The sequence below is a fragment of the Cuculus canorus genome, chromosome 3, assembly GCF_017976375.1.
Source record: "Cuculus canorus isolate bCucCan1 chromosome 3, bCucCan1.pri, whole genome shotgun sequence".
NCBI lineage: Eukaryota > Metazoa > Chordata > Aves > Cuculiformes > Cuculidae > Cuculus > Cuculus canorus.
Window position 1 is genome coordinate 110,433,389 of NC_071403.1, and position 15,178 is coordinate 110,448,566.

At 40.3% G+C, this 15,178-nt stretch overlaps 1 protein-coding gene across 1 annotated transcript in view; it reads left to right on the forward strand.

Moving 5' to 3' along the window:
- The first annotated feature begins 294 nt into the window (after positions 1 to 294).
- The window catches only part of AKT3 (AKT serine/threonine kinase 3), a 155,917-nt gene continuing 141,033 nt past the window's right edge, over positions 295 to 15,178 (forward strand). Inside the window, exons 1-2 of the mRNA XM_054064144.1 lie at positions 295 to 623; positions 12,932 to 13,086. Coding sequence (XP_053920119.1) covers positions 13,041 to 13,086 — 46 coding nt within the window. The 5' untranslated portion in view covers positions 295 to 623; positions 12,932 to 13,040. The remainder of the gene's footprint in view (positions 624 to 12,931; positions 13,087 to 15,178) is intronic.

Below are 15,178 nucleotides of genomic sequence, written 5' to 3' on the forward strand. Positions count from 1 at the left end.
CAAGGACGGACCCGGGCGCGCCGCCTGTATCCCTCCCGCATCCCTTCCTGCATCCCGCCGCTCCGCTCGGCTCCCGCCCCCGCTCGCCTCGCCGCCGCCTCCCCCGCCCTCACCTCGGCCGCCCCCCTCTGTCTGGCTCCCCCCGCACTGTCTGGCGGGCTCCCCCCCCCCCCCTTTTTTTTTTCCGTCCCCGCCGCGCTTTCTCGCGAGAGCTGGGGATGCCGCCGCCGCCGCCGCCGCCGCGGAGGGGGAGACACTCGGGGGGAGCCGGTGACGTCGGGAGTTTTCCTGAAAGTCAATAACGAGCCCGGCGGAGGCGGCGGGAGGAGCCGCGAGCGGGGCCCGGGCGGCTGCGGGGTGAGCGCGCCCCGGGGAGCCGCCGCCGCCGCCCTCCTGACCCCGCGCGTCGATGCGGCGGCCGCGCTGCCCGCCCGGGCGCCTCCCTGCCTAGCGGGGCGCGCAGCTCCCATGTAGCCGCCGCCCCCGCGGAGACACCGGCCGACAGGGACCGCCGGGGGGGACAGGGGAGGAGGCAGCGGCGCCCTCCCCTCCCCTTCTCCCCCCGGGAGCCGCCGCCGCCCTCCGGCTCCGCAGCAGCGCCCGCGGCGCCGCCGCCTCTGCAGGTAACGGGGCGGGGGGGGGGGGATGCGGGGGGAGGAGGAGGAGGAGGATGGGGAGCGCCCGTGGCCTAGCGCTGGGTGGGAATGGGACGGGGAAAAGAAGGATGAAGGGATGGGGTGGGGGGGGGTGGGTGTCGCCGTCTCCCGGTTTCGGCGGGGGGAGGTTATGTAACGGGGCGGGGGGGGGGCACGGGCAGGGCAGGGCGCGCTGCCTGCGCGGTTCCCACGCCGCCCCTCCCTGCCGGGCGCGCTCCCGCGGGAAGAGGGGTGGGATGGGGATGCCGAGGCTGGAGGAGGGGAGGGTAAAAAGGGTGGTGTTTTTTTTTTTTTTTTTTTTTGTGTGTGTGTTTATTTTTTTATCCGCGGGGAAGTTCGGTGCGTGCCCGAGCGTGTGCGAATGTGCGTGCGCCCCTGCGCTAAGAATAGCGGCGCGGCCGGCGATGGCAGCGCCTCGCTCAAGCGATGCTGCTGCTGCTGCCGGCGGCGGCGGCTCTGGCTGCAAGTAAACAAACCGCCCTCCCCTTCCCCCCCCCGCCCAGGCCATCATGGAGGCCGAGGCCCGCCTGCAAAAGTTGATGCGCAGCCGTTTGGATTGTCGGGCGGAGGCGGGGGGGAACCCGCAGGTGCGGGGCCGGGCGGGGGACACCGGGCACTGTATCCCAAAGTGGCGGAGGGGGGGCTGCAAGCCCGGGGCAGCCCCCCTGCCCGCACCCCAAAATGTGTGTGTGGGTGCTCCAAGCCCGGGGCAGTGCCCCTGCCCGCACCCCAAAGGCTGTGGGTGCTCCAAGCACCAGGCCGGGCGCTGCACCCCAAAAAGGGTGGGTGGGTGCTGCAAGCCCGGGGCAGCACCTCTGCTTGCACCCCAAAGGCCGTAGGTGCTCCAAGCCCGGGGCAGCGCCTCTCCCCGCACCCCAAAAGTGGTGGGTGGGTGCTCCAAGTCCGGTGCCCCTGCCCGCACCCCAAAATGGTTGTGTGAATGCTCCAAGTGCAGGGCAGTGCCCCTGCCTGCACCCCAAAGGTGGTATGTGGGTGCTCCAAGCCCTGGGCAGTGCCCCTGCCCACACCCCAAAATGGTTGTGTGGGTGCTCTAAGCCCGGGGCAGCGCCCCTGCCCACACCCCAAAGGCGGTGGGTGCAGCAGGGGGTGCCCGTGCACCCCGAAACGCTGCGGAGGTGTTAGGCAAGGGCTGCTTTGACAGGTCAGTGCAGAGCCTCTGAGCAAAAAGTTACCGGATCGCCCCGTTATATAGTGTGGTTTACATGCAGATGGTCGTGATGTAACGAGCACTAGCAGGCTTATAGGCTGCTCCGTCTTAGTTTAGTTCTGGATGGAAATCTAAGAGATGTTCTTCCGTGTTACACGTTTAAAAAAATCCCAAAACAACCCTAGTTTCCTTACTGCTGAAAAGAAATAAACAATTTGATCACTCTTGACCTTTATTCTAATTTTTTTTTTTCCCGTAATATAATTATTAGTTGACTGGCTGCTTGGATATATCTATGACATCTCGTTGTTTATATGAAAACGTGTCTGAGACTTGATTCACTTAGCCTCTGTTCAGGAGTTTTGTTACAAAAATTACAGTATACCTGATACCTGCCTTGCCAGCTGATTTCAGTGCTGAAGAAACTTGCAGCAGTCTCTCCTGCTGATGTTTGTTTAGGTTTTACTGAAAGTTTGCTAATACACAGACATGTTTCCACACATTTTGCTACAGAGGTCTTTATTTCTCAAGTCAAGAAGCATACCAGTAGGTAGTTCTAAACTTCGGACAAGTAACGTTTTATGCATGATCTCTTGTTTCTGTCAGCTTCTGTTTAGGCCAGTTCTGGCTGCTCTGCATTGGAGTATGGAAAGAGTGTGCAGAACATAGGGAATGAAGCTTATTTTGACTTTTAAAATAAGTGCGCTACTTAAAAAGATTCTGTTTGTAGGACTGTTTGGGTTTTTTTTTTTTGTTTTGTTTGTTTTTTTTTTTTACAGGAGCCTTTAAGTTGACCCCAATATCTTTAATTGGATTGGATTGCTAATAATAGTCCGTGCGGATATATTTTGGTTGGATGCAACTAGTAAGACAAGTTCAAATAAGAGCCAAAGAAAAACTCCAGAGTTGAGAAAATGTCTCTGTTTCCTAGAAAGCTACAAATAATAGTAGAATATTTTTTTTTCTCTGACTTAAGCACGTGGTGTGTGTGTATACACAGGTAATGTTAACAAGCCTGTCTTGTTTTGGACAGTTTATTCTATGGTCTATTTCTTATGTACTCCGGGTGGGTTTGAACAAATTCAGTAGTGCCTATGCTTTTGTACACAGGTTCATAGAAAGCAGTATTTCACTGTCTTACTCCCTCATTTGCTTTACATTTTGAGGGAGGATGATATCTTATTAAGCAAAATGCTGCCATTCTACAGGAAGTCAGTGAGAATTCTGACAGGGACCAGTTTTTGTGTTGCTCTGGTTAAAATGGGTATCATTGGATTGGATTCAAGGATTGGATGGCATTAATTTGCATTAGCAAATGCTAAGTTTTTGACGCTGGAACAGATACTTCATCAAAGGCAAAAGAGTTTGATGGAGTTTTTTAAGCTTTATCCCAAAACACCTAGCAGAGCTCTGCTATAGTTTGTAACCCAAGCTTTTGTTTGCAAGATGTTGCCGGAAACCATACCTTGACTTCCAACTACAGTTTGAAACAGCATGTGTCTGAAGTTTGTATAGTAACTAAGAGATCCTTGAGACTACTTGGAATTTGTCTAGCACTGATTGATTAACTGCTTTTTCACTTTCTGGCTGCGCATTTTTCCACATTTTTAAAGAGACCTACCAAATAACCATTTCTATACCCAAGAAGCATTATTTGCTATATTCCTTTGAAATATTCTGTTGTTTTGGAAAGTATGACACTATTACTATGGTAGTTCATGGTAAAATGTATTTGAAATATCTGTGCTGTAATTAGTATAACGAAAATGCAGTTTCTGTTAACCGTTTAGTTTAGTTATAGCTTCGTTTTTGTGCTGTTGATGCAATGGGGAGGTGGATTTTGTGTCCTGGTAGCTTAGTCTTCCTTCGTTTTTGCAGCAGAGACCTAATATTCTTTGGTATCTCTTATGGCTTGGGCATGCTGCTGATTTTAATCGAATCTGGAGAGTGGAAGGATGTTGAAATACACTGAGTGAAAACTTTGTTGTACCATGCTTCCATTTTGATGTGGATAATGCATAAGTTAATTGATTTGCTTTAAAATTAATGTTTCGTGCTGTAGATGTATGTTTTATGGGTATGTTAGCTCTCTCTTCTCTTTTTTTGCAAGTAATAACTTGCATTCTGTCCAAAACATGCAGTCCTTACTTTGCAACAACAGTAACAATTCAAAAAGAAGGGAGTAGTTAAGTGTGTGCATCCATGAGTTCTGTTCAGCATCGAAATGTTGCTTTTATTTTTTGTGTTTGTGTGAAATTCACAACCCAACAAATTATTTTAAGTAGTCTTCTGTAAGAAAAGATGGTAAGCCCCTTTAAAGTTATTTTAGATTATTAATTTGTGTTATCTCGGATTCTCATGCTGTTAGGATATGATTAATAAGAATACTGTCGAGGTGGCGCGGGATACTTTGCAGCATAGCACATGCTTCCAGGAGTTTAGCATTGCTTGTGAGGAAAGGTGTGTTTTCAGTGGGAATCTCTCTTGCCAACCAGTGCCTTTGCTCTTGGTTGTACAGAAGAGGCTTTCCCAGTGCTGTAGGGTCTCCTCGGTAAATGTTGCATTAGTTGCCCTTCTTTGCAACAAGTTGGGTGGTTCAGAAAAGATTATTTTCTAAAGAGAAGTTACATAGTAAATGGAAAAGCTGGTTCGAAGTGTTCTAAGAAAGATATGTTAGAGAAACAAAAAACCTACTGCCAAATAATGAACCTGGAAGGTGAAAATTAACTTTTTAGGATTTTAGGTAGTGTAAAAGTAATCTTTAAGGTTTTGCTTTATATTTCCATCTTGACTGATTGTACGAACAACATTACAGGCTACCTATATGAAAAGAAGACTCTGTAAATGAAACTTATTTATACCAATCACTAATATGTACTAATAAAAAGACCGTTGAAAATGTAAGAGTGTAGTAGTTGATTATTTGGCATTTTGTCCTTGTTCCCATAGCTTTAGATCAAGGTTAAGCATAAGCATTCAGGTAGTTTTGATGCATGCCATGAATTTCAAACATATTCTTTTGTCTTTATTATTTAAAGGTGTTGTTCAGGTGTAGTAGGAAGTGTGGCAAAGTTAATACTTCCAAAATAGTCCCCTTGTGATTGGCTGTCATGAAATATTACTGTCAAGGAGAGCAAGCATTTTTGTCTTGTGTATATGAAGAGGCTGAATTTTTGTCACTTTAAATGCTTTGTTTTGATTTTTAGTGCTGTTTGTGTCAACACTTCTGTTTAGATTAAATAACTTTAATATATGTTGAGTCCATCTTGACAAATCCTCTTTTTCCACATATTTCTGTGCGAGTGTCTAGGTGTGAGTCATATTGATCAAATATAGCATTAAGAACAAGTCGTTGCCCTGTGATTTTTTTTTTTTTTTTGGTCTGTAATACCCTGACTAAAGAACAGTTATAACTTTTAAACTCCTATAAGAATCCACTTGGGACCTCAATATTTCATATGCATATCTTGAATGACTTGACAGCATGGTTTGTCAGACTTCCCTGCGTTTTCTGGGTGGTAAATTAGTTTGAGTGCCTCCTATAGCAAGAGCAGAGATGAAGAGCCTGCTTCAAACTCATTGAAATCAATGAAGGTCTTACCACTGCCTTTTTGTAGGTATGGCATAGCAGTGCCCAACAGTCAAAAAGTTCAGGTCATAGAGAATTCCTCTGTACTTAAGAAATTTGTATCTCAAGTCGATGAGGATAATGCTGTTTAGAGGTGAACAAGAAGATGCAAAGGTTTTATGTTAGAAGTTGATTACGTTTTAGTCATATTGCGGTGTCAGAATTTGACAGTTAGTAGGTTCAGTGGTGTTTCATTGCCTTGTAGGAAGGAATCACAGAGCTCATCCCCGTTGTTCCAAGGCAATTCAGAATTTAATTTGTTCAAAATCCAGATGATATATAAATCCTACTATAGGAGTTTAAAAGAAACCTATTTGATAGGCATGTCATTGAACCTTTTTCATTTTTTCTATTAATGGTTTGAGAACACATTGTAGTCTCAGTACTTTCCTTTTCTTGTTACTTGTGACACTTCACGTATTTCTGTTTTTTATTACCTTCAACAATGTGCTTGGTGTTTTATACATAATACAGTGTTATGCTGCAGAAAAGTTACTGTCATACAAATAATTAAACATATGAGTTTACTGAAACTTTATTTGTATCTCTCGAGTATGTATTTTCAAATATCTCATCTTGGAATGAATAGGAATGTCTAAGTTCTTTGAAGCTTTGAAAATTAGACTAGAAAATTTTTTGAGGGTATTGTAGACAGCCAATTTTAGATTGTTTTCAAAATATGAATCTTGGGTTTGGTTTTGCTTGGTTATTTGAGTCATTACTAAACTATTTTTTTAAAGAGCAAAGGAACTTTGTCTTTAAAAGGCAAGAATTAGTATTCCTACACCAATCCTCAGCAAGTTAAGTTTATTACATGTATTATGAAGTGTTGAGTGGAACAACATTATCATAGTTGTGATACTCATTTCAGCTAATCCTTGATTTGACTTCCTTCAAGTCTCAAATCCTGAGTTCATTGGCTCAGTAACTTTTTTAGTCCTCCCTTCACATTTTGTACTTTAAATGTATTCTTTGGTTAAATTTCAGACCTATACTCATATGTTTTATCACTCTGCTTCTGTCTGATTTTCTGTTATTGTTGTATGTGGTTGGGGGGGACGGACAAAAAGGGTTTAAAGCGTTTTTTTGTCAATAAAAAAAGACAATGCAAAACAATGGGTTGTTAATGTTTCACGTGGGATTCTAAAGAAACAATTTAGTTACTTTTAGAAACTTCCTTTATACCTTGGTAAACAAAGGCAAGGGTGACTTTGTTCACCTGACTTATAATTATACCTTTGTCCCTTAAAATAACTTGCTTTGTCATTATAATAGGAAAAGAAATACAGAATGATGGTTTCTTTTCTGATAAACTTATTCAGTTGTAGAATCTAAATAAAACATCTAACTTATATATTACTAGTAATCTGTAGTCTCCTAACTAGGCTTATCTAAGCATATATTAGTTATGTGCACCTTTTTGACGTACTGGAAGTGGTAATGGAACACTGAAAATATTAAGGCATAAAGCATACATAAGCATGCATAAAAAAGAGCTATTTATATTTTCCAAAGTACATTGTTTTTCCTTACTTCAAAGTGTAGGCAGTGCTGTTTTCCTGCTATCCCCCTCAACTCAAGGATTATGGAATAAAGTTTCTAGGAGTAAATTTTTTATTCCAGTATTCTTAAAAGACATTTAGGCTTTTGGTACAAAATATAGTTCAAAAAATATTAGCAATGCCTATCGTTGGAGAGATATGGAATTTTTATGCTTATTTTAAAACTTGTTGAGTATGAACATTTCTACTTAGGAAGTATTTGGGGGTATCTTTAAGTATCTTAATTCTGCATGCATAAAAATCACCATTTTATAAATTTAGGATCTATTGTCTTAATAATCCCGTTTTTTTTTATTTCTTTGTCTTGTTAGAGCAGGTCGTGTTTTGTTTTCTTTTGCTTTGTGTTGGTTTGGGGTTTTTTTTAGTATTTTTTTTTTGTTTTGTTTCATTTCTTAATTTACTCTAATAAGTTGAACAAATACTATCTGCTTGCAGGTTCCTTTTTCTCAGTCTAAGCAGGGATAGTATTTAATTCAGTCAGTCCTCCTGAGACCCTACAAAGGGATATTATTCTTTCTACTATGTTTGATGTATAACCACAATTCAAGAATAGGTAGTTTGTAAAAGCCTTTATAAATGCTCTATACTTTTTAGATAAAGTGCTCAACTGAATGTGATTCTTCCATTAACAATGTAGGCTAATTTAATTTAATAGGTTTTTTAGCAATCTCTATTCTGCAACATAGTCTTTTGTGTAATTTTTGATGATGTGCAATATATCCTCTAATTGTTTGACGGGACTTTAGATAACAACTTTGGTAGGGGAAGAGGACATGCATGCGTTTTTCGTATAAATAAAACTTGGATCTCAGCTTTCAATCATAAAGAAAACTCTGTTTTTAGTTTAAAGTCTTATCTTTTGAATCCCTTGCTTTGTGATTGCAATCGGCACTGGAGATAGTTAGAGCCTGTTTGGTTGTCTTGGAGGATTCAAATTCAGCTCTGAAAAAAACCTGTAAAGATCTTGATTTCTCCAAAAAAAAGCCCCCAAAGCAGGCAAACAAATGTGTGCGTAATGGAAGCCACTAGAGGATGACTGAGAGCTGCTTTTTTTGGTAGTGTGTGTTTTGTGTGTGCATGCACAAAATGTTTCAGTTGCCCTTCTGAGAAATAAGGAGACAGAGATGATGAGGTTCTGCTTACGTTCAGGACCAAAGAATCTCAGTGAGTCAGGCAAAGTGAATCAGGAAGATTGGCTTGCTGGTTTTGCCCTCAAAACATTTTATTAAACAAATGATTACTTGTAAAAAGGGAATATGGTAGTTCCCCTATATATTAAGAGAATAAGGTTGGATGAATCACTAAGCTAATAATGCTGCGAGAAATTATAGGGATTGTCTCTGGAAGCACAGAAACTGATCCTGTTGATATTGTCTCTGGTAACTTGGGTTGGTAAATGTGAGAGTGTCTGTTTTTCTTAGCTCCAAAATTGTTGAAAGCAGAAGCTTATGTTTATGAAAGTTCTTACAACAGAGACCTGAATCATGCAATTTACACTGAATTTATGGGCACTTCTTTACTCAGCTGTCTCTTGTCACAGGGAAAATGGGAGGATGCCCAGATTCCAAGGGAGTTTTGTCTGTTCTTATGAATCTTGGTAATTATTCACTTACATGTAGTGGTTGTTAAATGTAGACCTGAACCACTGTTTTTAGTCATTCTACTTGGAAAGGATTTCTTTCCTTCTGCCAATCCACTGGGTCTGTGGAGTACCTGACTACTGTGATAGCATGAGATCCTCCTTTAATTTCAAAGTACAAGCTGAGGAAAAGGTGCCTTCCTACTAAATGGCGCATTGATCGTTGAAATGGTTGTTCTTCTACTTCACTGATGACAGCATCACAAAATAAGCTTATTCTTCTCGATAGTCAGTTATTCTTAAAGTTCAAGATGAAAACTGAAGAGATGTTGGCTAGTTTTCACCATGGCTTGGGAGAACTGTGAGCCTTGGCAGAGAGATCTGGAAGTCCTGCATGTAGCAGTTTATGCTTAATCTTTGTTTAGAAAGATACTTTTGCAACCTCTACAGCTAGGAACTCTAGAAGTGTAATACTAGTCTTTCGAAGTGTGCTGAATTATTTCATTTAACACTATAAAAGTGGCTTAATAACTTTCCAAAGAAGAAAGGAGAAGTTTCACTATTTTTTACAAGATCAAAAAAAACCCCAGGTGTTTTCTTCACATGGCTGACTATAATTGAGTAGATTTTTATACCTGCACAATAAAGCATGCAGACAAGGTGTTCCTGTACATATTATGCATATACATGATACTGTCTGCAGAATACACACAATTTACTGTTGGAAACGTATCTTCCACGTTCCATTTGATAATGGGGGTAAAGAAAGCAATCCAACCTGTTCTCCAGTTGCTGAACCAAGTCACGTTTTTCCTCGTAGGAAGCAGCTGGAATGTAAAATATCTTCAACTTAAATTCTTGTACTTTTTTTGCATATTTCCATGGGTTCATCCCATAGCAGTAAGGGAAACTGTAACAATTACTGTATATCAGCCACTGAAATTTGAAGCACATGGGAAGATCAGAGTTGATTGCAAACAAATATTTAAGTTGCATCCCAGCTGTCCAAAATAAATATTTATGTAGCTTTTCTTGAAACAGCCAAACTACAGTTGAAATGCTGTTTTCTTGTGAGACTTCTTGTTCTACATGTAAAGGAGTTTTAGGCAACTCCTTTACATCTATAGAAATCATTTATTAAATCCTGTATTACATACAAAAGGTTTCTGTATGACTATTTTTCATTAAGGTCAGTTTTTGTCATGATAAGAAGTAATTGTCAAAAGTCCGCTCTTTCAGAGCTTTGCTGAGTGACTTTCAGAGTAACGGAATGCAGCTTTTCAGAAAGCCTCAGAGGAATTTAATAAGGGATAATATTACAGATGCTTACAAATGGCTTCTTGAAAGTGTAGTGTGAACATATAACCTTTATTTTCATAAATCTTTTAATGCTTTGATTTATCTCCTTCAGCTTCCTGTGTAATTCAGCTTTACTTTTAATTGCCCATTATGAGACCTCTTGCTATAACCATACAACTGTTGATAATTTTACTTAAGTTGTTCCTGGCAATAGCGTGAAGTAAAACTGGAGGCAATTCAGTTTTTTTTTTTTGGGGGTTTTGTTCAAACTTGAGTAAAGTAGTGCATGCAAAGAGTGAGATGCAATCCTGCAGACCTAGATGTGAGGTTGTTGGGACACCAGCTGACATGAAAATTTGCCATAGATCAGATTTTGATTGAGTGATACTAACCTAATCATAATCAGCAGATAAATAGGGAGCTTTAAGCATAAATTCATTCATTAAAGCTGTATGTCTGTTGAAATCATGGACTTAATGATCAGTGTGTGGGCAGACAAGATTATTGCTACTTAGTACAGAAGTTCATTTCTTACAGCTTAGTCTCTACCAATAAAAATAAATTATTGCACTTTTCATAAGCACACACCAGAATTGAAAGGTACATGAGATTTGCCGAAAGAGTAAAACATATTGCAGCGTATGTCAGTCAAAGCTAAGTACTGTGTTACATTGCTTATTTTGCCTTCAGAGTTGGAAAAAAAAGTCACCTGTGATCACCTCTTAAAGAATGCAATGAAAGTCTTGTAGGAAAATCAAATTTAAGTCCGATATTTGGATACTAATGTGCTCCTGCTTCCTTCACAGAGCAGCTGCTTTTAGGTCGCAGTCGTTTGACACTCACTCCTGGCTTTGTAAAGATTTGTGTGTTTGTAATAAGAGCTGATACTGTGCTGCGGTGATCCAGAATGCATGTCTTAATCTGTCAGGATCTCTTTGTATGCACAGCTGATAGGCTTGCATATCTCTAGTTTGAAGTGCTGATAATGTATGAAGTTCTGATAATGTATGTCCCAGAAAATAACTCTCACACTGCTGAGGTGAAGGATTGCTGAAATACGTCTTCTGGTTGTTTCTGCCGTGCTGTCTTACATAATAAAAAAATCTAAACAGCTAGAGGTAGTGAGATTAACTAACAGTAATGAAGTGATCTCATGTCCTTCCAAAACCTTGGACATAACATCTTTTAACTCTTACAGAAGCTTAAACAGTATTTAAGTCTTAAGGCAGGATGCGGTGGCATAAACACAGGTGTCTGGTGTCCTTTTACACACAACAGGGTACGATGTCAGTGCAAAAGGATGTGCATCACCTGCTTGGGTCTTACTGTCATATCTGCCAATGCCATGGAGATGTCTCAGAGGCACTGTACTTAATATTACTTGAACTTGGCAGTAGGAGTGAATTTAGCATTGTGGATTTTACTTTTGTGCAGGTGAAATATCGTGTGTTTTTGAAAAAACAGTTCAGCGAAAGCAAAACTGTAAAATGGACACACTTCAATGTTTCTGTAAAATCAAGTTGTACTGCATTTTTTTGTTGCATACCACTGAAAAAAATACTCGTACCAAGTTTTATATTGGACATCACAGCATCCATACAGAAGAAGCCTTCCATCTAGGTGCTGTGTGGTTCAAATACACATTTTTCAAATCATAAATAAGAAATTACTTGCATGTGTATAATGGCTTAGTTTTCAGCCTATACTTGGATGGATGAAAACAGCTTATTTCCTAGTCCTTTCTCCATTCATTCACTGAACAGATTGCTTCGACCACAGTCATATTTGTTTCTATCACATGTTTACATCTTTTGGTCAGTCTGCTAAATGGATGTCTTAGTGCTGTGTTTGATAGTACTAAACTGGTGCGTGGGTTTGTGTTCCGTGCTAGCATTGTGTACATGCATGCTCCTGTGTGTACAGCCGGCGTGGAAGGGTGTTCTTCCACCGTCAGGGAAATCTGTTCTCTTGACTTCTCACCCTTTTCTAGATGATCGTTAGTTGAATACTTCTCTTTATTTTGAAGGATGGAGGGGAAGGGCAGTCTCCTGGCAAAAGGAAACCTCTCCTGCCCTCTGGCTTCTCTTCCTACTTGATTGTAGTGCTATTCATGTCTTCTTTGCAGCTGTTAGGTACTCTGGGAGTGAGATGGTCAAAAAAGAGGGTTGTGACTTCTGAGTGTGGCATGTCCTGTTCCAGGGCTGACTTCCCTTCTGTCCTCTGCAAGCTGAGCTTTGTAGGGAAAAGAGCACTCTTGTCACTGCCTGCCTTAAAGCCCTGGAAGAATGTGTGCTCCTTCTTGTCATATATTAAACACTGGCTTTTTTTGGTTAGTTTGTACTCCTAGGAAGTTTTTTTCTGTTCATGTAGTTGCAGAGGATGCTGTTTTTTAAAAAAAAACTTTTGTAAGTTAAGAGTTTCTATGGGCTATAATGTACTTATAGTGGAAGTTGGAAGAATGTTATATTTCTGTAGCCATTACTGCTATTTTTTTTTTTAATTCAAGCATTAAGAAAACCCTAATAGCACGGCTGGTAAACTGGTTACTACAGATTTAAAATCTGTTATGAGGATAACTGTATCCATAATACTTAAGGCTTTGATTTTAAGCTCATTTACAGAACTTTTCCTTCCATTTACTTGCACTCTTGATGTGATCGATGTAGCCGAAACAGAGAAACCACTTGTCTATTGCATAGATTCTGACAAATGTGTGAGTGGTTAAAGCTCCTGTGAAGCACTACCAGTACCCTTTCATTGAACAGCATCCTATGCATTAGAATGAGAGAATTAGATTGTGTGCATTTTATGAAAGTGCCATCTGACTTGTTCTGCTTGTTTTAAGTATTACAATGTTCATGGATAGAGTGCCTTAAGACTAGAGATGTGATTTTGTTATATGGTTAATTAAAAAAAAAAAAAGGCAGATTTTTAATATGAGCTTAGTCAGTGGAAGACATCAACGAAGACTTTTTTTGTTGGCTGTCAAGTGAGAAAAACAGAAAAGACTTAAATTTATTCTCTAATATTTCCTTCTAGGCTGACTCATCAATAGAAATTGGGAAGAGCTGCAGAAGAGAAGCCAAACAGACAAGCTGATAACTCGAAGAAACACTCTCTTGAGTTGGGGGTTCAAAGTGGAGCCATCATGAGCGATGTTACCATTGTGAAGGAAGGCTGGGTTCAGAAGAGGGGTAAGTCCCACCTTTTAATGGAAAGTTCTTATCATGTATTGTACACTGTCTGCAGCACATGCTCATACATGTAGCCATTCTTGATTTATCTTCTGTTCTCTAGCGAGCTAATTTGACCATATGGAATTAATGACCATTAAGTCCTTGGTCTTGTTGATACTTAACCCTTAACACTGCCTCTGTTTAGGGGTAACTGACAGCGAAGAGGAAGTTGGGCTCAGTAATTCCCACTTAACCTTGCTGCTGCAGCTGCTGTCACACATGTATCAGACTAAGTAGGCTGATGTGGCAGCTGGAAGAGCTGGTAATAGAGGTGCGCTGTAGAGGGTTGCCTGGAAGCTGTTGCAGATGTGATACTTTGTGTGAAACTTCCTAGATGCCAAAATCATTTATTGTGGCTCAGCTTGTATTACAAATGCAAGTAGTCCCCGTAAAATCAACATAATACTTGCATAAAACTCACCCTAATTAGACCTGGAAGCCATATGATTGAAGAATATGTTCCTAGTTATAAGCCAGTCTGAAGTATGATTTTCTGTAGCATTTGAATTCCTGTAAATTCTTGAGATATCATTTTATAATGTGTAACCATGTGATTTACCAATTTGGGAAGGTTCTTGTATGTTAAGCTTTGAATGTGAAACCTCTAGAAATATCTGGCATTTGTGTCATATAATGAACTTCAGATTAAATCTTCCATGCTTCATGCTGCTCTGCTTTGGGTTGTGGCTGCACACGGGATGATTTCCAAAAGAACATCATCTTTCTTGCAGAGAGAAGATGTTCTGGATTATAGGGTGATTTATGCCATGAGCTTCTGTGATTCTAGCCCAGAAAAAATTTAGACTGCAATAGTGGGAACAAAATTACCCTTTAATTTACAAAGAAGTGCTTTGTTTCAATAGCAGTGTGTGAAGACGAAGATCATTATTAGCTTTGTTATTGCAGATTGACATTTAATGTCAAAGAAACCAAGAGAATGAGAGAAAAAAAGTTTATTATTCTGTTATTATTCCTGCATAAATTGTATTTCAGGATGCATTATCGGTATTGTAGATGAAATTGGGCTAAACTATGTGAAGCTTAAGACCTGCTTCCTATATTTATGACAAATAACATTTTACATGTCAGCAACTATTTAAAAAAAAATCGGAAAATTATTAGGATGATCCAAATAATTTTCTTTACATGACATCAGTTCCTTCATGTAATAATCCTCATTCTTATTACACCTTGATATCAACTTTGTGAGCACTGGATATGCATATATTAATCACTGGAATCCAGAAAAGGGCATTATAGAATGTAACTCAATGTCTTACTGAGTATATGAAATTCTGAAATGTAAAATAAAGATTTTCCTCCTCATACTGTTTTACTATCTATCAACTGAAGAAAAGCCTACTGAGTTGACATTTTGATGCCAGTTTTGTTACTAATTATTTTCTTTTCTGTGTAAAGACACTTCATGACATGCATTTTTTTCTTATTTTAATTAACTCTAATAAATGTATTGTTTTCTTCCTTCTTCCTATAGTTAACTCTATAGGTTTAAGTGGGAATTTTTTTTTTTTTAATTATCTCTAATATTGTCCTTAATTTTCTATGTCTGACCTGTTCTGGCTGTTGGTGGATTAAAGTGTTCATTTTGTTTGTGTCTGAAAAGAAAAGGAAAAGTGCAGTGGTGTTTTCCAACGTCAAGAATTTTTAAGCATTTGATCCAAAGGTTATACATTTCATGTAGTTCCAACTTCCACCCTGACCTGGCTCTGGAGCAAGAGAATCAAAGTTGTTAAGCACTTTTTTTGTTATTGTTGCCAAGAAAAACAGTCCATCCTTAATATAAATTCTGAAAGTTGGAGTATGCTCAGTAGACACTTCTTATTTTGGCAGCTAAATATTCTCTCTCTGTAGCAAGAAGCATCATGGGATTGGATACAGGTGTCCTGGTTCTGCACGCTATCATGATATTACAGTTTTAAAGTGAATTCTCTGATCATCCCCGCTTGATACTCATTGGCTCAGTTCACAGAGTGGTTTTAGTAGGTACAAACCAGGTCCCTCCTGGAGGAAGCTGAGCATGGGATCTGTT